This window comes from Trichosurus vulpecula, chromosome 9 (genome assembly GCF_011100635.1).
Source record: "Trichosurus vulpecula isolate mTriVul1 chromosome 9, mTriVul1.pri, whole genome shotgun sequence".
NCBI lineage: Eukaryota > Metazoa > Chordata > Mammalia > Diprotodontia > Phalangeridae > Trichosurus > Trichosurus vulpecula.
This window is the reverse complement of record NC_050581.1, coordinates 99,175,162-99,199,816: the sequence shown is the minus strand read 5'-3', so window position 1 is coordinate 99,199,816 and position 24,655 is coordinate 99,175,162. Positions and strand designations below refer to the sequence as shown.

The 24,655-nt window shown below is 35.5% G+C and overlaps 1 protein-coding gene across 1 annotated transcript in view; it reads right to left on the bottom strand.

Moving 5' to 3' along the window:
* CNTLN (centlein) overlaps positions 1 to 24,655 on the bottom strand; it is a 440,159-nt gene that overhangs the window by 203,971 nt on the left and 211,533 nt on the right. The window contains exons 10-11 of the mRNA XM_036739595.1: positions 10,893 to 11,066; positions 8,606 to 8,731 (exon numbers count right to left, since the gene is read on the bottom strand). Coding sequence (XP_036595490.1) covers positions 8,606 to 8,731; positions 10,893 to 11,066 — 300 coding nt within the window. The remainder of the gene's footprint in view (positions 1 to 8,605; positions 8,732 to 10,892; positions 11,067 to 24,655) is intronic.

Sequence of the window (24,655 nt, the reverse complement as noted above, 5' to 3'; positions counted from 1 at the left end):
GTAGACCAATGGAATAGGCTGGACAAGAAAGAATCAGAAATAATAGATAGGAAAGAACTCTTTTCCCAATCGGAAGTGCTATGAATACTGCCAAGTGGTCTGGCAAAAACTGAGTTGAGATGAACTTCTTTACCCTTTTGTTTTCTCTCCCTGTCTCAAGCACTTCCCAACTACAGTCTATCTACCACTTATGTGTCAAATTAATCTTCATAAAACACGAACTGATGTCACCCCACTATTCAATAAACTATGGCTCCCTATCACCTCCAGGATCAAATAAAAATCCTGTTGGGCATTCAAGGTGCTTCACAAACTTGCCCCCAATTTACTTTTCTGGTATTCTTTTGCCTTACTCCTCTCCACTCACTGCAATTCAGTGACACTGTCTTCCTAGCTGTTCCTCACACAAGACATGTCATCTGACCCCAGGAGTTTTTGTTGGCTATTCCCTACACCTAGAATTCTTTCCCTCCTCTTCTCTGGATCCTGGTTTCCAAAGCCTCAACCAAGTCTCTGCTAAAATCATACCTTCTATGACAAGCCTTTCCTGATTCCCCTTATTTCTGATAGTGCTTTCTCTCAGAAAGTTCTTTTCCTGTGTCTCAGCTCTTGACTGTGAACTTATAAGGGTGGGGATTGTGTTTTGCCTTTCCTGGTATTTCCAATGCTTAGTGCATAGTGCCTGGAAAGGGCAATAAATTCTTATTTACTGATATCTTACATCATATGCCACAGTATTAGCAAATACTAAACATTATACACTAAGGAAGAAAGGAAGGAAGGAAAGAATGAATGAGGGAAGGAGGGAGGAAGGAAGGAAGGAAGGAAGGAAGGAAGGAAGGAAGGAAGGAAGGAAGGATCTATTTCAACCAAAGTGGAATAGTAGTTCTTTTACAACCTCATCACACATTTCCCAACTTGTTTCTCTTATTATGAATTCCCTTATTATGAATGAATTAATGAAAAATTATATGTAAAGTGCTTTGCAAACTTTAAAGTGGTATATAAATGTTAGCTATTTATTGTTGTTGAAATACAGCTCTTACATCAAAAGCCTAGTACTAGCTCACATGCCAATCTTTCCATGATGTCTATCATCCTACCTTCAATCTTGCCTTTCTCACATTTTCTTAAAGCACTTTTTATCATTCCATTAGCTTCTCACAATTTACCAACACAGCAACTACGTCTATCGTGCATATGATATTGCCTCTCATTATACCAACCTCTGTCAGGGGAAGATCTGAAAAAAAATTCTACAAAGATTTTGAAGAAAGTATCTCAAGCACAGTTAGGATCACACAAGACCCTGTAGCTTCTACTAAAAAGCAGTGGAGATTTTGAAAGAAATTATTCTAAAAGACAAAAAAGTTGGGCTTACAACCAAGAATAACTTATTTTGTAGAGCTGAATATAATCCTGAAGGGGAAAAATGGAACCCCTTCGATAGAACAGTAGACTTTCAAGCATTTCTCTTGAAAAGACCAGACCTGAGAAGGAACTTTGAAATACAAATGCAAATCAAGAGAAACAGAGAAATAAATTTATTTGAACAATTGGAAGATACTGTGTGATGATGTAGTGCTAACATTTTAATACAGTGATAAACATGACAGTTTTGAAAACAGAATATAGAATTTATTAGATGCTTTTATTAAAAAGGAGTATAAAAGGGAAATTTGTAGTTTTATATATACTCTTCTTTTTATGTTCCACTATATTTATGGAAATGTTCTCATTTCTCTCTCTCTCTCTCTCTCTCTCTCTCTCTCTCTCTCTCTCTCTCTCTCTCTCTCCCCCTCCCTCCCTCCCTCCCTCCAATTTAGAATAAAAAAATTAGCAAAAATATTTTATGGAGATAAGAAAACAGGCATATGGCTCTATCTATAATTATTCTGTCTTCATTATCTTTTTTTCTTTAGTAATACTATATCACTGAGATACAAATCCCACTCTCTGCCTACAAGTGACCATCTTCTTCAACCTGCTCTACCACTTCCACCAATGTCCCACTCCAGATTTACTCACTCCTTCCTTGTGCACTCTGGAATGCCTTCTGTATAGCTAACAAACTTGCTTTCATCTAAAACCTTTTCCTTTCTCACTGTGCTATACTTCAGTACTCACTAAGAGCTAGCTCCCTCCCGATAATAGTATATCTCTGACTACCCTACTGGTTGCCTTTTCAGTTACACTTGTAACTCACCAGTCACTGTGGAGTTGTTCCCCACTAACACTTTGTGACTGCTTCTACTACTGTCACTCAATAACCTCTCTCTTGAAGTTCATTCAGTCCAAATTGTTGTTGTTGTCCAGCAGCTTTCAGTTGTGTGACACTTGTGACCCCAATTGGAGTATTCTTGGCAAAGATACTGGAGTAGTTTACCATTTCCTTCTCCAGCTCATTTTACAGATAAGTAAACTGAGGCAAACAGAGTTAAGTGACTTGCCCAGGGTCATACAGCTAATAACGGTCTGAGGTCAGATCTTAACTCAGCAAGAAGAGTCTTCCTGACTCCAAGCTCAACACTATCCACTGTGCCACCTAGCTGCCCCCAATCCAAACTTATCACCCAATTAAGATTCTAGTGGCTATTATCTACAAGAAGAAAATCTTAATACTTTCTCATTGAGTTCCATGCATGGCTCACAGTCTTACTCTCTACCCTAACTCCTGTCCTCATGACAGGGGGGCTTCACTTTGCAGTTCCTCAATCTACTCAGTTTTCATGACCTATTCCTCCACTGCCAACTACAAACAGAGATGGTAATACTTTCAACCTTGCCATCAGCCACAAGTGTTCCATTTATGTGTTCATGACCTCCCAAACTGCTATCAGCTCTTTTCATTCCCTTTTACCCTCTGCCTTATGATTCTTAACCATGTTTGTCATCCTCACCCCTTTCTTATCTCAACCACTTGGTGAATCAGTTCAGTTCTACACTATTCATGAAACATGAAGCCCTTCTCTTCTTATCCTATTGCCCTGCCAATTCCAAACCTTGAATTACTCCCAACTCACTTCTATACATGTGCTGCTGAATGGAGCTAGAGAAAATAACTGAACTATACTGAGTACACTACAAATTTATGTTAGATAATCTCAACTGTGTCCTCACTGCAGCAAAGCAATGCCTTTATATATCCCAAACAAACTGCTGATTCACCTCAGTGCTATTTCAAACTTTTTAAACCACCTTCAAGCCTCCCATGGCATCCCTCCTCCTCAATTTCTCAACTAGGGGTGGCACCTCACATTTAATTGAAAAAAAAAACTGAGGCTAACTACCAAAAGTTATTCTTTCCTGTTCCTCTTCATTTCATATCACTCAGATGTCTTCCCCTACTATTTCATCCTTCACCCCTGATTCATATGAAGAAATGATCTTTCTCCTTGCCAAGTCAAAACCCTCAAAATGCACCTTTGATTCCATTCCATTCTGTCTTCAAGAAGACTGCCACAGCAACTCTACTCTCTCATTAACCTTCGGTCTCTCTACTGACTACTTTCCTGGTCTGTACAAATATGACCGTACTTCTGTACCCTTTAAAAAACCTTCACTTGATCTAACCATGCCTGCTAGCTATCATCTTAGGTCTCTACCCCGCTTTTATGGCCAAACTCCATAAAAAGCTGTCTACAATTGGTGCCCCACTTCCTCTCTTCTCACTTCCCCTATAAACCTTTTGCAGTCTATCTTTAGGCCTCATCATTTAACTGAAATTGCTCTCTCTAAAATTACCAAATCAAATGGCCTTTTCTCAATTCCAATAACTTTTGACTTCTCTGCAACCTTTGACACTGTCATTCATTCACCCTTTTTTATATTCTTTCCACTTAGGTTTTCTTGGCATCGTTCTCTCCTGGTTTTCCTCCCACATGTCTGATCATTCTGTCTCTTTTACCTTCTTTTAGGTCATATCCACTTTTAGGTCATTTCGGTATGGGTGTTGCCTAAGACTCTGTCCTGATCTCTCTTTTCTTTTTCCTCTCTATTATCTCACTTGGTGTTCTTAATCAGCTCTAATAGATTCAATTATTATCTTTTTTTGTTTGTTTTTTGTTTTTGTTTTTTGTTGGTTTTTTTTTTTTTTTGGCAAGGCAAGTGGGGTTAAGTAAATTGCCCAAGGTCACACAGCTAGTGCACATGTCAAGTGTCTGAGATTGGATTTGAACTCAGGTCCTCCTGACTCCAGGGCCAGTGCTCTACTCACTGCGCCACCTAGCTGCCCCACAATTACTATCTTTATGCAGATGATTCCCATCTATTTATCCAGCCCTAACTTATTCTCTCCTGACTCCCAGACTCACATCATCAGCTACCTATTAAACATTTTGATATGGATGCCCTGTACATATCTGAAACTGACCTGGTCCAAAACAGAACTCATCATCTTTTCTCTCAAAGTCCTCTCTTTTCCCAAACTTCCCTATCATACTCAAGGGTACCACCATCACCCCCAGTCACCTAGGCTCATAACTTCCGTGTCATCCTCAATTTCTTACTTGAACTCAACTTACAAATATAATCTATTGTGACGTTTTATCATTTCTTTGGTTTTTTTAGGGGGGAAGGCAGGTCAATTGGGGTTAAGTGACTTGCCCAAGGACACACAGCTAGTAAGTGTGTCAAGTGTCTGAGGCTAGATTTGAAGTCAGGTCCTCCTGACTCCAAGGCCAGTGCTCTACTCACTGCACCACCTAGCTGCCCCATGCTTATCATTTCTATAGAAATAACTGAAGACTCTTTAAACATAAGAACAACTTATACCATAATATCAATATTATAAAAATGAACAATTTTAAGGACTTTGTAAACAGTGAAGAATGAAATGAGCAGAACAATTCATACAATGAATGATAAGGCTGTACAAACAACTCTGAAAGCTATAAGAGCTGTGATCAATAAAAAGGCCATTAATGATTCCAGAGGACTAATGAGGAAACAAGCTATCCATTACAGAGAGGCAATGGATTTGGGATGTGGAATAATATATACACAAATATCCATCTCCCTATCCATCTATCTATCTATATTTGTGTACAGCCATTCAAAGAATTTGTATTTCTTTACCATGTGTATTTGTTACAAGAAATCTTATTTTTCTTTTCTTTTCCCCACAATGGGGATTGGAGAGATAGGAGGGAGAGGAACGAGATTTCTCTTAATTTTTTAAAATAGAAAAGGAGGGTGGGTATGCCACAGATATGAAATGTTGCATGAACATTCAAGAGGTCATTATATATTAGTTTTACTTAACTGTTTTACTTTGCTACAAGATACTTACCATTTTAGTTAGCATCACTTTAAAATATAAATAATAATAAAATTAAACATTAGTGAGGCATGAAGGCAAGTAAATAGAGAGATAACCTCAGTCAAGAAGACCTGGATTCAAGTCCCACTTCACATACTGGCTGTGGAACCCTGGACAATTCACTTAACCTCCCAGTGCCCCATGCAAATTCTCTAAGAATATATAAATTGCAGAAAAGGAAGGTGAGAGTAATCTGCAAATGCTTGTAATGTTTAAAAAGCACATTAAAAAGACTCAAAGTGTAAAAATGGGGAGGAAAAAGAAATCAGGATGATGATGACGATGATGATGACGATAATAACGACGAAAACAAAGAGCTCCATATTTATACTACAGGAGGATCACTCAGAAGGGGAATGATCTGAAGAGCTGTTCTGTGGTGAGAATCAGAAGCAAAAAGGTAAAAGTTGCAAAGAAACAATTTTAAGATGAGTAAAAACTTTCTAATAATTAGAGCTATTCCAAAATAGAATGAGCTGACTCTGGAGGAAATAGGTTTACCTTACTGGTGGTCTGCACGCAGAGTCTGGATGATAACTTGTGGATCATGCTGTAATGATGATTCTTTTTAATGCTATGGGGCGTGAGGGGAGCAGGACTAATGAGTTCTCTTCCAACTCTAAAATTTTGTGATTCTGTGATATCTCAGTATACTTTTGACTCCTCTAATAGCCTACTTCAAAAGATCTGTGATTAGGGTACTCCCAGAATAGATCACAACCTTTCTATTCCACAGTAGATAATGTCATCAGTTACTATGGTCAATACATACACACAGACATACACACACATCATCAGGTTATCGTTGGTGATAAACCTCAAGCACCTATTATAGGCCAGGCTTTCCTAAGATTATATACAGGACTTGAGCTTAGTTTCTATACCTCCAAATTCTGTGCTCTTCCTATTACCTTCATTTATCCCACATTGTCATCCTTCATACAAATCATGTGGGGAAAACATTATGGGAATGTGGGCTTCAAAGAAAAGAGAGAGATGAAGAGAAGAGAATTGACTGAAGTTCTACTTGAGTTCCTATTCAACCTTCAATCCAGAATAAATAGTTTGAGGTCAGATTTCCAGAAGGGCAATGTGGGTGTGAATCAATTCCATAGTTTAAGGGCAAAAAGCAGACTCCAAGAAGAAGGAAAATAACTACTTTATTAAATTCTTCAAAGTCTCAAGAAGTTGTACAAGCAAACCAAAATAAGAGAAATACTTTGAAGATTCTGTTTGGCAGGAAACCTACAAGTATCATGCATTGTTCACAAACCAAGTAGTGCTACATATTTAAAGTATGATAGGAATACCCCCTAAGTCATAATGTCTTTGTAGAACAGTTAGCTTCATTCTAAATTAATACAAATTACTATTTAAGTAGTATCACATACAGGATGTTTCATGACAAAGTAATACTTAATTGTTGAATGATATCATAATATGTGGGTAGGCATGTTTTAGTTTCTGAAATTGTATCAATGAAGTCCAAATAAAATATTTTTTACCTCAACAGAATATTAAGTTCTGAATAGGATGGATTCGAATCTGCTGTAGTACCAAACACCTTCTACATAATTTCTTAAAATATTACTTAATGTTCAAATATACAATAGGTCACTAGGTTCTAGTCTACAAGTATAAATGAAGAAAGAAAAGAAGCTAGTACTCAGTTCTACTAAGCTAAATTACTACCCTTTTTCCAAAAAAATGCCCTAAATATAAGGATAAGAAATAAGCCCAAGATTTACGAGTAATTATTTTCTGTAAGAAAGGGAATTCAGCAAGTATATCTAAGGGAATGTCTCAAAGAACAGCTGATTATGCCTGATTTCTTTCTTTCCTTAAAAAACAAAACAAAATTAGGTGTCTTTATTTTATCCAGTCTGGAATTGCAGTGGTTATTCACAGGCATAATCCCACTTGAGTGAATGCTCCATTTCTGACCTGGTCTGCTTCACACTTCCTTAAGCTAGCTGGTAGATCCCAATTCCCAGGGGCTCAATATTTTGGTGATGTAAGACTTAGTAAAAGATTCAATCAGCTCTAGCCCTACTGAAACTCAAAACTACCAAGCTCAAGTTAGCCTCAGCCTCTTCAGCAATACAGCTATTGCCTAATTCTAACAAAACAAAAATGTACTGATTTAAATATAACACATTGACATATATAAATAGTTTGTAATGGCAAAAGAAAGGAAATTATATTTGCTTGAATTTCTGATGAAATAATTATCTGTACAACTTAATTGTAAGGAAACTGAACCATGAGGAGGCAGCCTGGTGTAATAGAAAAAGCACTGCATTTAATCAGAGGACCCAGACCCTATGCTTATATTGAGTAAGCCTAGGAAACTCATGACCACGGTTTCTTTCTCTGTAATATGAAGCTGGACTAGATGACACTGAAGACCCTTTTGACCTTTAAATCTATGCTCCTAATGCTCTGTAAATGTGGTCAATAAATTTTCATTTTTTCATATTTTCAATTTAATTTTTTAAGACTTTCTACAAGTCTTGTTCCAACACATCCTAAAAGCCCATGCCAGTGGAGTACAAATTCTAGCAGTTTGTACCAAGCCAGAAAAGATTTCAGAATGACCATGGGGATTGTACGATTTGTATGATTTGAATACTAGCTTAATTAGGGGAGGCTTGTCACCCAGTTGGCTGAGAGGTACTGAATTTTTCCACTACACAGCATTTCTTAAAGCCTAGCCATTCAATCAGAGAGGGTTAATAAATTGTATCAATAGAGGGGAGAAGGGATATGTAGATATAGATACACACACATATATGTTTATGTTTATATATATATGTATATATATATATTCTCCCACTATAAGTAGTTTATGTGTATGTGTGTGTATATACACACCAAAGTATGCATATATAAACATGTTTCTATGTATGTGTGTATATATGTATATGTATGTGTATGTGTATATGTGTGTGTGTATACATACACACATATATACTTCATTACTTTTATTCAGTATAAACACTATGTCTATATCCAGGAAATTAGAAACAAAAATATTTCCCACCAAAACCTTCTCATATAATGCAAAAAGTGGACAGACTACATTCACTTTTAGTAGCATCTAGCATTTTCATTACCGTATGGTCCTTAGAACTCTTAAAAATGAAACCAAGCACTTACATTTTTCCACCAGTAATTCAGATACATAATAAGATATAAATGAATATTTTGCAAAGTGTATATTTGCTTTGGTATATCTTTACCTCTGCAAGGTTAACACCAAAGAGATTTTTTTTTAACATTCACCTTTAGCTGCAGTGTCTTCTCTAAGTTTTCAATCTTCCTTTCAGCAGCTTTAAGTTTCTTGAGGTCCTCTGAGTCTTTAAAACACCTCTTTGGGGACAGAGACCTTGAACGTTTCACAGGTGGTTCCTCGAGAATAAAACAAGGACATGGTTGAACTAGTTGGAACACTGGATTATGAAAGACATGCAAAATTAAAGAACAAGTAATTTTGAATACTAATAATGAATTATAAAAAAATCCTGCATGGAATACCAGAGAAATAACAAGCAGAATTACCACAGTGCTACCGCTAAAGGTTTCTCTGTGACTCGTTAATGAGAATATTCATTTACATTTACATTGTTTCTTTCAGAATAATGATGTCCCATTAGGGAAGACTAAAGGGTTATAGACTCAGAAATGCAAGAAACCTCATTACAAAGGAGGGGATGGAGGCTGGTCTAATTGCTCTATAAGGGTCCAAGGTTACACTTGATAGGACAACCAGAAACAAGAGGGAAAGGATTTTTTTTCCCTTTGAAATAGTTTAACACACTGTGAAGTTGAAGGAACAATATGCTTGAGGAATATAAATACAACAGACAGTAGATCTTATACCATAATGACCATATGGTCATTAACTATAATGTGGCTAACTAGAGACAAGAATATGTGTTTATATTATGTACAGCTTCATATAGCAATCTGGAGAAGGAATATGTGAAAGCACCACTATTAAGCTGGGCAGCATCTTGTTCATACTTCATGTCCTCATGAAAAAAAGAAATAAAGTTCCATTCAGAATATTCCCTCTCATTTTCTAAATTTTTATGAGGAACAATGAACTGTCCAGAGGTATTTTTTTCAACTTCGGTAACTTGCAAACAAGCTAACATTAGGACCTATAAATGTTAATTCAGAGTTTTATAATCTTTTTCATTTAAATATATTTTATCATTATGTACTTGTCTAAACTAAAAAAATGGCAAAAACCAAATACTGTAATTATGTCAAATGAACATTTTCTCTAAAAACTACAGATTATTTTAGAGTAAGCAAATAAAATGCCACTTTACATCTCTGGGTCTAATCTTAAGTAGCTAATATCAAGATTTTTGTTCAACTTACAAGACAAATTCGCAAGTGCTAAAAGTAGAAAATTTTTGTATTAATAAATACCTTAATCCCATTGCTTTTCTAGAAAATATTATATCATTATCAAAGTAATATACTTTGATTAAAATAATTAAGTGATAGAAACTTGAAGAGAAGCATTTTGAAACTCCTTATTTTGAGCAGAAAAAATGGTTTTATTAACTGATCCAGAGACAATATTTTTACAATGTAAGATTGTCACACTGATATTTTAATTAGATAAAGGTTTCTAATTATCTTTGAGGTAATGCCAAGAAAAGCAATGATGACTTTAAAAGGAAAACAAAGATGGGAACATTTTCACATAAGTAACTATACTATCCTAAATCTTTCAATTTCTTCATTAATTACAATACAGAGGTTCCTCTTTGTATCTGTGATGTGGGGGAAATGATTTAACATTATTTTACTATATGTAAATAGGGTAGGGAGGTAGAGAGAAGCTGTGATTTGATTTACATAGGCAATTCCCTGGGAGAAAATGCCTTCTACCAATACAGATCAGCAACTATTCAATAACCTATAATCTTACATTTCCTGGGACAGTGAGTAGTTAAATGACTTGCCCAGTATCTTACAACCAGTATGTGCTAAATGCTAGGCTTGCCCAAGACATCCTGACTCTAGGGCCAGCTCTATATCGACAAATTATACAACTTTTCAGATGTAAAATATGACATCTAGATGAAAGATTAGCTATTTTGTAACTTCTGGTTTTTAAACTACAGATGACTGTCCTGCATCTTATCTTGAGATCAAAAGTCTTTAACAGTTGAAATGAATGTGTCAAGCTTGATCAGCATTATATCTACTACTGATTTTTAATATCAACTAAATCTATGTTCACTTTTAGGGCAAGAAAAGCATACGAGTCTTCAATAAATTATATGGAACCTGATAAATATTAATTTTTAAATGTATAAATAAATGATCCTCCAAGTAATTTATGAATCTATCATGACCAAGTAAAACTTTCTACTTCAAATCAATGGTTATTTTAAGAAGTCTTTAGAAGATAATTCCTTTAAATAAGCTTTTAAAGTAAGTAGCAATAAATAAAAATTTGTTTTGTGGAGTTTTTTGGACCTTCTCCCAAGCAAAACTGTTTGACTGAAATCATCATGACATATACAATACAGTAAAATTTCTCTACCTCGTATATTCTTCCAGTTCTTGAGATGATGCTTCCCATACAAATACTGGTAGAAGAACTCTTCTCTGACAGTTTAAAATTTGCTATTTTCAATTTCTCCTGTAAAAAGTCAATTTCAGACTGTTGTGACACCATTAAGGTTTCTAGACTAGATAAGGATGGCTGTTGAAATTCCTATAAAATAATAGATATCAAATTATTTCAAAATAATTCAAGCATTCAAATCAGAGGAGAAGGTTCTCCTTACTAACAACCCATTTTCCCCATTAGGGGCAAGGATTAAACAAAACTCTAGTATTCCAAATGCAACATTTTCTCAAATAACCTAAGGTCTGAATAAATAATTTCATAAATAATAATATCAAGGAGATTTCCAAACCCAGTCACTACTTAACTTCATTATTTATGTTGAGGATTCCATCATTCTTTCTCTCTCCCAGGCAGGTCTATAACATCAGTATTATCAACTCTTCATTCTTGCTCACCCTTCATATCCAGTTACTTGCAAAGACTTGCTATGTCTACTTCCATAACATTTTTGCATCCAATGTCTTTCTAGTCACACAACTGCCACCTTAGTTCAGGCCCTCATAACCCCTCACCCAACTATTGCAAAGGCTTCCCAATTGCTCTCCTTGTCTCTCCTCCAGTTTAATCCATTCTCTACCCAGCTGCCAGTGGTATTCCTAAAGCACAGGTTTGATCATTTTACTGTCCTACTCAAAAAACTCCGATGACTCCCTCTTGCCTGTAAAATATATAAACTCTTTTATTTTGAAAAAAAAAAAAAGGAGATTTCCAAACACCTAAGGAGGAAAAATCAAATAGAAAACACATTTGCATTATACACACAAATAGAAATCATTTACAAATGATTTCAATTTCAAGTTCATCATTTAAAATATAAGAATTTTCTATAAAATGTCTAATCTACCATCTGATTCTCATGAGTCACAAGTGTAATAAGAATATAAATTCAGAAAAATAAAAGCTTGTTACTCTATATTGTAAAATTATTTTTAGTGAAATACTCTGCTCAATGTGTTATTTTAACATTTATATTTCTGTCAAAATACTTATAAGCCTCAGATTTTAACAATATAAATCTTCGAAAAATTTTTTACAGGAAACCTGTTGATTTTTAGTTCATTCTCAACCAGGAACTCAGGAGCCCAGGGACATATGCTCTTTCAATATTTTTCCACTGATGTTTACATCTCACAACATATTTATTGTGTGATCACAGAAAACAAAAAGATTAGTAGAATATTTAACCATATTCAAAACAAAAATTTTGTTCCTTGCAAGAAAAAAAGCCTTCTCTCTTGATTCGCCTATTATCATTAGGGATCCAATATTCATAAAATTGCATTTAATTAAAGATTTGGTACATCCTATCATTCTCAATTTATGTTCCTAAGGACCCTGAAATAAAATGTTTAATTCCTTTTGGGTAACGAGTGAAAATGTAATTTATTTCTTTATTTTAACAAAATACTCTAAATTTTCTGAGATCATCTCTTATGACACCATTTCTGATTCACATTGTTAGAGTCTAAATCTCTCAAGGATACTAGCATACCTGTTTCCACTCAGATGATCTTCTAATTTAATAGCCATTTTCCTCTAAATATTATTTATACAAAAGGTAATGTTTTATAGTGGAAAGAGCTGGCCTCAGAACCAAGAAGATCTACCTTTGATATATATTGACGGTGTGATCCTAGGTAAGTCAACCCATCTGTGCTCTAGGTAACTCTCTCACCAAAAAAAATTAAAAGGTAACAACTTTTACTGGTAATGGGAGTTTACTCATCTATGATTCCCAATACCAATGAAATCACAAGTCTAGTTATGCTCCCTATTATTCAAACCTTGTTATGAAATTTTCACCAAAGCTATTACTTTATTCCTAATTGGCTTTGTATATGAAATTATAAAGTCTTTGACATTCAAAGCCTTTTGACATTTTTCTCCCACTAACTTTTCTAAATTATTTTCTCTGTTCTACTCAACGCATGCAAACCTCTATTCCTTATTCTTGAATTTTCGAATACCATATACTGTATTTGCAAATATTTTTCTACTTGCTGGTTGCCAAGCTAAACAAATCTTATTTCTAAAAACATTTTTTCTATGTTGACCTTATTTGACATTTAACATCTTCCCCAAAGATCATGATCTATAGAGTGTTATTATCCTCATTATGTTAGCAAATAAATTTGAAGTGACTTTTCCTGGGTCATAAAAAAACTTGCAGTAAAACTAGAAAAATAAAACTTTTCATAATATATACATAAAATATATGATATATGTTACATATAGTGATTCTCTAAATTTAAGATATAATTTTCATTCAAATAAAAAGCTTATAATTCCTGCACTAAAGCCTCCTCTGAAATTTCATCATGGCAGATAAGTGACCTAGGTTATGACACTGAGATACAGGCACTGGCAGAGTCTGCAAATCTGTAAAGGTTTTACATACTAGCTGGGAGTGGACTGTAGATCTGTCATCAAAAGACCATCCTCATAAAGTGTAGAAAGACTCATCAATGGAGTGGACACTGAAAAATGACTTTTTTTAGCAGAGCAATACACAAAGAAAGTCTACCAAGACCTGGAAGATTTCCAAACTGCATTGATAGAATACTCATATGATATAAACACAGGCTCTTCAAATATTAAAAAGTAAATAATAAAGCATACATGGTCAAGACAGACTAAATGCTACACTGGTGTCCTCATATGTTAAAGATAAAATCAAGAGTTCTTAATCTGGGGTCACTGAACTTCTTTAAAAATATTTTGATAATTATATTTCAATGTAATTGGTTTTCTTTATATTCCTATGTATTTTATTTTGTTTGTTTTAAAACTTTGTTCTGAGAAAGGGTCCATAGGGTTTATCAGAATGAAAAAGGATTCCATGACACAAAAAAGGTTAAGAACCCCTGACCTAGAGGAAGAACTCCAGGGGCAAAACCCCCTATGGGAAATTTATAGCACAACGTGGAGAAGAATTGCATAGGACAAAAAGGCATGAATGGATTATGGTTCACAATGCAAGTATCCACCTTGATGAGATCAAAGACACACTGAAGTAATGATGGAGATATGAAAACATGAGAAAATGCATACACTGATTAAGAAGTTTTGGGGTTTTTCTTCAATTTTAAAATGTACCAGTAGGCACTGTCAAATGAAAAAACTGAGGATTGTGTATTTAGGCAGGGTCTTATTCTAAAGATCCCAATAAAGAAATCTCAAAATTGAAAACAAGATGATTAAGCAAACTTAAATGTTCATATGCAATAATCCTAACAAATTTAGAACAAAAAATTTGAATGGATTGTTGCATTTTCCCTTTAAGGGCCAAAAGCCTAGTTTATCTGGTATACAGGTTTAAGAAATGAAGAAAAGCCAAAGACTTTACCACTACTCAGTACTTTTTTATTAATATAAAGAAAACATAAATTATACTTTTATGTTATTAATGTTATCAAAAAGATGGTAAGCAAACACAAGATGTGACAAGTGCTGGATGGCATAAAAAAATTAAATACAGTCCATTAGAATAGACTGGAGGAAAATAAGTACTGACGTAGCAGTCACTTCACAACTGGCTGTACCTTTTGCACGTCATATGAATGACCAGTCAGAACAAAGGTCCAAGTAAACATTTAACTAAAACAATGAATGAAAATGAGGAAGTTACAGTGTGTGATTACAGCAGCTCCACTTCTAGCCACTGAAACAAGCTATTAACTGAAAATGTAGGGGAGACATTTCTATTACAAAGTCTGGGAGAAGTTTAACCAATTATGAAAGTTTTCACAATGAAGAGGAGATGCAAAGATCTCACAAATTACAGCTTGGCCACTAAATGCTTAATGTCCTTGCCAAACAGATACAAATCAAATCCAACACTGGTTTAGAGCACAATATCATTTCTAAAACACGACAGAAGAGAATAGTAAAAGATTAAAAGTAGTACTGTACCATAAAACAATAAAAAGCAGTCGATAAAAAATAATAATTCTCTGGAGAGTTTTGCATGAGATCCAGCTAAGACAAATTATACCAAAACAGTTTAGATGAATTATAAGGAGAACAACAAATAGATGCAAAATGGAATAGATCTACTAGAATTTTTTACAGGACTCTAGATTCCCATTGGTGACAATAATAGAATTCCTCCATTTGTTTATGATCATAAAGAAATAAAAACTACTTATAAAAAGTAAGTGACTGGAAGAACTGCTGATTATGTCTAAGTACATACAAAAGATTAGAGATACCAATTTAAAATCAGTCAAAATTATCTCATGGAGGGGAAGACTGAAGTCTTTCTTTATCCCTTTTAATGTTAGGTTCTTTCCTCTGAAATCATGTCCAGTTTTTCCTATATGTATGTATCTTGTTTGTACATAAGTATTTGTATGTTTTCTTGCTCTTAAACCATGAGCTCTTTAAGAAAAAGTACTGTTTTTGCCTTTCTTTGTATCTCTATAATGCTTAGCTTAGTCTCTGACATGTAGCAGATGCTTAATAAATGCTAGGGCACCTTGGTAGTACAGTGGATAGAGTGCTGGACCTGGAGTCAGGAAGACTTCTCTTCCTGAGTTCGAATTTGGCCTCAGACACTTACTGGCTGTATGACCCTGGGCAAGTCACTTAATCCTGTTCACCTCAATTTTCTCATCTGTAAAATGAGCTGCAGAAGGAAATGGCAATCTGCTCCAGTATCTTTGCCAAGAAAAACCCCAAAGGGGCCACAAAGTGTCAGACTCAACAAAAACTATAAGAACAACAATAAATGCTTGCTGTCTTAGCTTGACCTGAGAACAGAAAAGATCACAAATGGATACTTCCACAGTAAAAAAAAAAAAAGGGAAAAGAAAAAAATTAGAAACTACTAATCAACAGTCCTGTTATCTCAAGTTCGTGCAGCTTATATATTAATTATCTAAGCTAGCATTGGGAACAACTTTGATATAAACAAGAGAAGGAATGGAGCAAATTTTCATAGGAAATTTTCTACAGGAACCTTCACAGGATCAAAGTATTTTGAGCTAAAAAGAAACTTAGAGATCATCTACTCCAATTGCCCCATTTTGAGACCTGGAGAAATTGACACTTGTCCAAAGTAACACTAATTATTAATATGTGAAAAATCCAGGATCTAAATCCAGCTCCTCAGAATTCAGATCACCACACATGAAGATGTTTTTCATGACAGTCCTATGCAAAAGGTCTCAACGAAAGAAAGATTTACAGTCAGTGGCAAAGTTTTTAAATGCTTCTGTTTACAGATGACATTGTAACATGCTATCAAGCCCAGTACATTTACCAGGCAAATCCATGATAATGCCACTGGAGTGTATTAGTAAGGCAAGATTCATGACCTCGAGGATGACCATGAACATGCCTGTATGGTTCAGAATCACAAAGTATGAAAAACTCTCTAGGTAGAAGGCAGAGGAATCCAGACACCAGAGTATCAAATCCCCAAACCAATGACTCCAATTCGATATAGCAGTAATATTCCAAAGCCAGTAAGCCCACCTCAACATAGCAACAAGGAAATTATAACGCAGCATTATAGCAAGGAACCAAGTTATCCTGTACCCTTCCCCCCTGCTAAGGCCTTCCCATAAACTATCACTCATGAATCCTAACTGTCTGATTGCCTGTGTCCTGTCCCACAGTTCTGAAAGCCCTTGGAGAGTCCTTGCAGTCTCCTGGATTCTTTGGATTCTTGGTTCTCCAATCACCCAATACTATGTATTCTCAGCTCTTTGATCTCCACCACTCTCTTGTCTGCACTCTCTGCTCTGCAATCTCTCTCAACACTGGCTACATCAATGTCTTCTTGATGTCAGCTTCTCAATTCTCCTCTCAAATTTGCTGCTCTTAGTTCTGCTTCTCTCACATGCTGGGCTCTCTTTATATACAGTCCTAGCCAGCATCTGATTGGCTAGATCTCTGGACTCTGATTGGCTGAATTCATGCACATCTGATTGGCTAGAACTCAGTGCACATACAATTGGCTCTGGTCTTAGCACATCTCCTTAGGGCCCTGAGGGTTTCACACTTCACAAGACCTAAAAAGCAAAAGGGTGCGACCTGGGGCCTCTCACCTAGTAAGTAAAGGGTGTAAGTAAAAGCCCTATTGAATGGGCCGGGAAGATCTTTAATCCCATTAACACCACAGGGAGTTAACTAAGTAAGGAAAGAGGATTACATCAAGGTACTGAACCTGGGAGACAGGAAGAATGGTGGTATTTCCACGGAAATTCAGAAGAGAAGTTGTTCCTTTGGAGAAATGAAAAAGAATTCTGCCAGGAATATGCTGTGTTTGAGGGGCATACAGTTTGAACCATCCAACAGGCAGTTTTTAATGCAGATTGGATCTCAGGAGAAATGGAGATGGATTATAGATCTGACAGTCATCTGTCCCATCAGATCTTATGAAGTCACTCAGAGAAATAGGGCATAGAGGGAAAAGTAGAAAAAGGGCCGAATCAGAACCTTGGATTAGATTCAAAAACAAGGAGATAGTAATGTCACAAAAGCCCAGGGAGAAAAAAGTGATAAAGATTAAATCAAATATAGTCTTTACTCCCAAGGCTAGATTACACAAAACTATAATGTAAGGAAGAAGATGAAAATTGCAAAAGCTAACTCTTCTAAGAAATTTAAATAAAGTACTGATTTCTTTTGTTGGACTATGCCTATTTATTGTAAGGGAGCACTTTCATTTTGGGGAGGAGGCAGTGTTAGTGGGCAGTTAGCGTAATACAATGAAACAAGGACATCTAGGAAACATTAAAAAATAGATACGGGGGCGGAGCCAAGATGGTGGCTGGTAAGCATGGATTAGAGTGAGCTCCGTACCCGAGTCCCTCCAAAAACCTATAAAAATGGCTCTGAACCAATTCTAGAACGGCAGAACCCACAGAACAGCAGAGGGAAGCAGGGCTCCAGCCCAGGACAGCCTGGATGGTCTCTGGGTGAGATCTATTCCACACAGAGCTGGGAGCTGGGAGCTGAGAACGGAGTGGAGCAGAGCCCAGCCTGAGCGGCGTGGACCATCCAGACCAGAAGCCAGGCGGAGGGGGCCCTAGCGCCCTGAATATGTGAGCTGCGGCGGTTACCAGACCCCTCGACCCACAAACACCAAAGACTGCGGAGAAGGTTAGTGGGAAAAGCTGCGGGAGTGGAAGGAGTTCGCGGTTCGGCTTCCAGCCCCGGGGGCAGCGGAGGTGGGGCAGCTACAGCTGTTGTTACTTCCTGCTCCAGGCCCACCTGGTGGGAGGAATTAAGCGGCGGATCAGAGCAGGAGTGCAACAGCCTGCTGAAGATCTAAGCCCAGTCTGGACTGGGGGTCCTTGGGGAAGGAGGAGTGCGGCTCTGACAGAGCTGGCACCTCCCCCCCAAACGTAGAACATAGAACTCGTAAGTCTACAAGCAGTCATACCCCACTGAAAAACTCAAGGGTCAAGTTAGTTGGTTGGGAATATGGCCAGGCAGCGAAAACGCGCCCAGATTCAGTCTCAGACTTTGGATTCTTTCTTTGGTGACAAAGAAGACCAAAACATACAGCCTAAAGAAGACAACAAAGTCATAGAGCCTACAACAAAAGCCTCCAAGAAAAACATGAACTGGCCCCAGGCCATAGAAGAACTCAAAAAGGATTTGGAAAAGCAAGTTAGAGAAGTAGAGGAAAAATTGGGAAGAGAAATGAGAAGGATGTGAGAAAACCATGAAAAACAAGTCAATGACTTGCTAAAGGAGACCCAAAAAAATACTGAAAAATACACTGAAGAAAACAACACCTTAAAAAACAGACTAACTCAAATGGCAAAAGAGCTCCAAAAAGCCAATGAGGAGAAGAATGCCTTGAAAGGCAGAATTAGCCAAATGGAAAAGGAGGTCCAAAAGACCACTGAAGAAAATACTACTTTAAAAATTAGATTGGAGCAAGTGGAAGCTAGTGACTTTATGAGAAATCAGGATATTATAAAACAGAACCAGAGGAATGAAAAAATGGAAGACAATGTGAAATATCTCCTTGGAAAAACCACTGACCTGGAAAATAGATCCAGGAGAGATAATTTAAAAATTATTGGACTACCTGAAAGCCATGATCAAAAAAAGAGCCTAGATACCATCTTTCAGGAAATTATCAAGGAGAACTGCCCTGATATTCTAGAGCCACAGGGCAAAATAGAAATTGAAAGAATCCATCGATCGCCTCCTCAAATAGATCCCAAAAAGAAATCTCCTAGGAATATTGTTGCCAAATTCCAGAGCTCCCAGATCAAGGAGAAAATACTGCAAGCAGCCAGAAAGAAACAATTTGAGTATTGTGGAAACCCAATCAGAATAACCCAAGATCTGGCAGCTTCTACATTAAGAGATCGAAGGGCTTGGAATGCGATATTCCGGAGGTCAATGGAGCTAGGATTAAAACCTAGAATCACCTACCCAGCAAAACTGAGTATCATGTTCCAAGGCAAAATATGGAGTTTCAATAAAATAGAGGACTTTCAAGCTCTCTCAGTGAAAAGACCAGAACTGAATAGAAAATTTGACTTTCAAACACAAGAATCAAGAGAAGCATGAAAAGGTAATCAAGAAACAGAAATTGCAAGGGACTTACTAAAGTTGAACTGTTTTGTTTACATTCCTACATGGAAAGATGATGAGTATGATTCATGAGACCTCAGTATTAGGGTAGTTGAAGGGAATATGCATGTATGTATGTGTGTGTGTGTGTGTATATATATATATATATATATATATATGTTTATGTATATATAAGTGAATGTGTATGTATGTATATATCTATGTGTATATGTATGTATGTGTATATATATATGTTTATATATGTGTGTATATATATGTATATATATATATATGTAAAAGAGAGAGAGCAGACACAGGGTGAGTTGAAGATGAAGGGAAGATATCTAAAAGAAATAAAATGAAATTAAGGGATGAGAGAGTAACATACTGAGAGAGGGAGATAGGGAGAGATAGAACGGGGTGGATTATCTCGCATAAAGGTGGCAAGAGGAAGCAGTTCTATGGGAGGAGGGGAGAGGGCAGGTGAGGGGGGAATGAGTGAACCTTGCTCTCATCAGATTTGGCCGGAGGGGGAATACCATACATACTCAGTTGGGTATCTTACCCCACAGGAAAGAAGAGGGAGGAAGATAAAAAATAAAAAAAAAAATAAAAGGCGGGGGGATGATGGAGGGGAGGGCAGATGGGGGTGGAGGTAATCAAAACAAACACTTTGGAAAGGGGACAGGGTCAAGGGAGAAAATTCAATAAAGCGGGATGGGTTGGGAAGGAGCAAAATGTAGTTAGCCTTTCACAACATGAGTATTGTGGAAGGGTTATACATAATAATACATGTGTGGCCTAGGTTGAATTGCTCAACTTCTTAGGGAGGGTGGGTGGGAAGGGAAGAGGGAAGAGAATTTGGAACTCAAAGTTTTAAAATCAGATGTTCAAAAACAAAAAAATTTTTATATGCAACTAAAAAATAAGATACACAGGCAATGGGGCGTAGAAATTTATCTTGCCCTACAAGAAAGGAAGGGAAAAGGAGATGAGAGGGGAGGGGGGTGATAGAGGGGAGGGCTGACTGGGGAACAGGGCAACCAGAATATAAGCCATCTTGGAGTGGGGGGGAGGGTAGAAATGGGGAGAAAATTCGTAATTCAAAATGTTGTGAAAATCAATGCTGAAAACCAAATATGTTAAATAAATAAATTGCATTTTAAAAAAAAATAGATACAATAGAGAGCTCATAAGAAGATACAGACAGGCTGAATAATTTTTATACTACATGTTGAATGTAATAAGCATAAAAATAAGCTGTACATGAGTTCAGTTTCACACACCATCTTCTTCCTATTGTTCTTTGCATGCTGAAATGCTCATGTTGTTTGTTAAGGACATACTAAAAGATTTTTTTTAATGTTTAAAGAAATTTAAGTGGGAGAGAGATAATTTTCAGGTGAGGAGAGGAGGAACCCAGGAATCAGAGAAAGCACTATGGAGCAGGAAATAATCCAAGTAGATCCTTGAGGAAAAAGAGAAATTTCCATAGATGGAGATGGGATTCATCAGCCTAGAACAGACTGGCATCAAGGCAGCAGAGGGTCAGCCAAATATTGCAAATCGACACTGACATAGGCTCAGAATTAAGCAGCAGAAGATTAGGATGATTTTGGAAATAGTGTAGTACTTTGAATGATCCCATACAATTTGCAACTATAAAACCACTTTAACATAATTTTTTTCCTATTTAATGTTACATGGCGCTGAATCACAGAATATTGTGACATCGGAAAAATTAGAATTATATGCCATCTGAAGGACAACAAAAAGCTAGAAACTTGTGGGTTTTAAGTAGGCAATAGGATATTATGAATAGTGATGTTGAGGCAGTATGTGGTATAAAAGCTATTATAAGGGATATGTATGACCTGAAGGGAAACGTTAGTTATATAGTAAAAATCAGAATGAGATAAATGAGAATGATCCAACTGGTATATTAGTATCTCTCAGATACTAATAGAAAAAAAAAGGTAGGCTTTTAGTCATTTCGTAGGATACCACTCCCTAAACCTCCTTGGAAGATATATGAGAATATATAAACAAGAATTAAACAGTATGAGAAGGCATGGACGAATTGTATTCTGGGTAAATGAAATAACAATAAAAATAAAACTACTGCTCCTTCCAATTATCAAAGTAACCCAAGCTTTGTCTCTGTCTTCAGACCAAAGTTACAGAGAAAATGAGTGTATTATGTTAAACCATAAACAGAAAGATGACCTGAGAGTTAATCTGACAAAGAAAATGGACAAAATTTCATTTATCTAAGGCCCAAGACATGAAATAAACATATCTGTCATCGTTTATATAGAAAAGTTTCTAGTTTTTTATTATGCTCAATGACTCATAGTCTAATTCCAGCTTTAGAGCATCTATTAAGGAAAATCTGGCAAGGAACATGATTGTCTAGACACCTGGTTCAGAGTCAGAGGAACTAGGATCAAAGATCACCTCTGTTACTACCCATGGAACCATGGATGATGAGTCACATGGCTCACTCAATCTCCTTGGATCCATTTTCTTATCTCTAAAAAGAAGAGGTTTCACTAGATGGTCTCTGAGGTCCCTTTCAGCTCTGTATCTATGATTCTAAAATAGAGAAACCTGTAGTGTTTTTCCTATTAATTATAATTATTAATTTAAAAAATAATTAATTTAAAATTAAATAATTTTTTTTAAAAATTAATTCTTTATGATACATACCACTTACAATACCATAAATATTGTAGTTGTATGACAATATGCTTTGGCAACATAAAATATTCTCTAATTATATAACAACTGAAAAGATGAATACAAAGGATCAATTTCTTATGTTACATGGCTTTTTTATGTTTTTTTCTTCCTTGTTAAATGAGTGGATTGGAATAATCTTCAACTCCTTTACAGCTATAAAATCTTGTGATTCAAGTTTACAGCTATTAATTTTTAGATGTTTTACAGATATATTTTATTTTTATATCAAAGAAAAACAAAGCTCACTGCCCCCTTAAATAAACTCTCCCTTATGACAAAAAGTTGATGCTGTCTAACAATGTACAGTATAACATTCTGACCTAATTAATAGTCCCTACTTCATTATCACAAGAAAGGTGATCTGATATATTATCTGTTCTCCATGATCTTCTTTGAATTTTTCATTTTTTCATTTACTTAGAATTTAACTTCCTTAAAGTTATTTAATTACACTGTTGAAGTAATGGCATAATGAGCTCACTTTAGAACCAGAAAGACCTGCCTTGGATTCAAAATATTCTGCATCTGATATGATTGTATGACCTTGGCTAAGTTATTTAACCTCTCAGTGCTCCTGGCAAATCTCTAAGACTGTAAGTTGTAAAGAACTGCTGAACTGCATTGGTAGGATTTTCCTCACCAAGATTTCCCTATATCAAGGAAATCACAAGTTCGGTTCCTACCTTTGGCTCTATTTTTCTTTTGATTCTACCTATTTCACCCTCCATCAGTTTATACAGATCTTTCCACATTTTTCTGATTTCCTCATAATCAGTATTTTCCAATAAACAATAACATTTCATTATCTGCATGTCATAATTTTTACATACACCCACTTTATTTCCACCTTTTTTGCTACCACAAAGAATGTTGCTATGAATATTTTGTTATATATTAGACCTTTTGTTTCTGTCTTTAATTTCCTTGGGACATAAGTGAGAAGTGGGAGCATCAAGACAAACCTTAATCATTTTTCTTGCATTATTTTAAATTGATATTCAGAATGTAAAAACACCAGCAGTGTAATGTTAGTACACCTGTCTTCCCACAGCCCCTCTAACGTGGTTTCTGTTTTTTTGTCACTTTTGCCAATTTGCAGTGCAAAATAAAACCTCCAAAGTTGTTTTAATTGTAATTTCTCTTAATTTAAGTGATCTGGAACATATTTTCATATTGTTATGTATAATTTGCAATTTCACTTTTGAAAATTGTTCCTATTCTTCAACCATTGGTCAATTAAATTGACTTAATTCTAAATTCTAAAACTACCTAATAGATATGAATAAAGCATAAGTAGTTATAAGACTTTTTAGTATGGATATCATATTTTTCAGGTATGTACCAGATAATATTTTTCAGTAAATTTTTAGGGTGAGTTTTTAATTTTTCTTCTTTAATTAAATAATTAAATTTAGGTTAAAATTTAGGTTTGGTTAAACCCTTATATCATAGAAGACTTCTAAATCCTATGACATCTCAGTTCCAAATAAGTATCAAAGTTAAAGGCTAGAAAGAATGAAGGAGTACAATTATGATTATTAAAAATGGTCAGTATTTCATGTTTTTAAATTTTAATTCAATCCAACTGAATACATACATAATCCTTGATATCAAATTAAGCTTGAGCATAATAAATTCTACTCAAAACAAAAAATATATATTATTTTTCATTAAACCAAAAATGATATCTGATAAAACAGGGTACTTTCACCATAAATCTCCATTAATGATGCATATTCACTTAGACTAGGCTTAAATATGTTCTTAAGCAATAGTTATTTATGGTACAAAAATTCAGATTATAATATCAATTAATGTTAATTTGGCATAGGGATAAAATCAAACTAATTTAAGTATAATTTGTTTCAAAATTATATTTGTACTAGTATATCTATACTTTTCACTTTGAACTTATAAAGCTTTTAGCTTGCAAAATTACATTTAGCAGTGAAAAAATGTTTTTCTTCAAGACATTAAGTTTAATTTATACACATAAAGATGAAATTTTTCTATGAATAGTGAATATGTCCCAGTGATTTCTTTAGAACAAAATTGCCTGATACTAATTATTCAGTAAAATGACGTTTATCTTATTGACACTAGTAGGAACAAAAATCCCTATGTGGTACAGTCTAACTTCAAGGAGCAATAAAATGTGAAGGTTCTGGTTAGTGAAGGCAAAAATCACATTCCACACCTTGTTAACCCCTTCCTTTGCATGTAATGCTTATTCTATGATTTATAATATACCAGAGCTAACAACATTGATTTATACTCCCATCAGAGAGATGACAAGGGAATTTTACTTATCACAAGAATTGACCTAAGACATGTTAAACACTTAACCCATGACATGCAAATGAAAGGTTAACAGTCTTGTAGCTGAA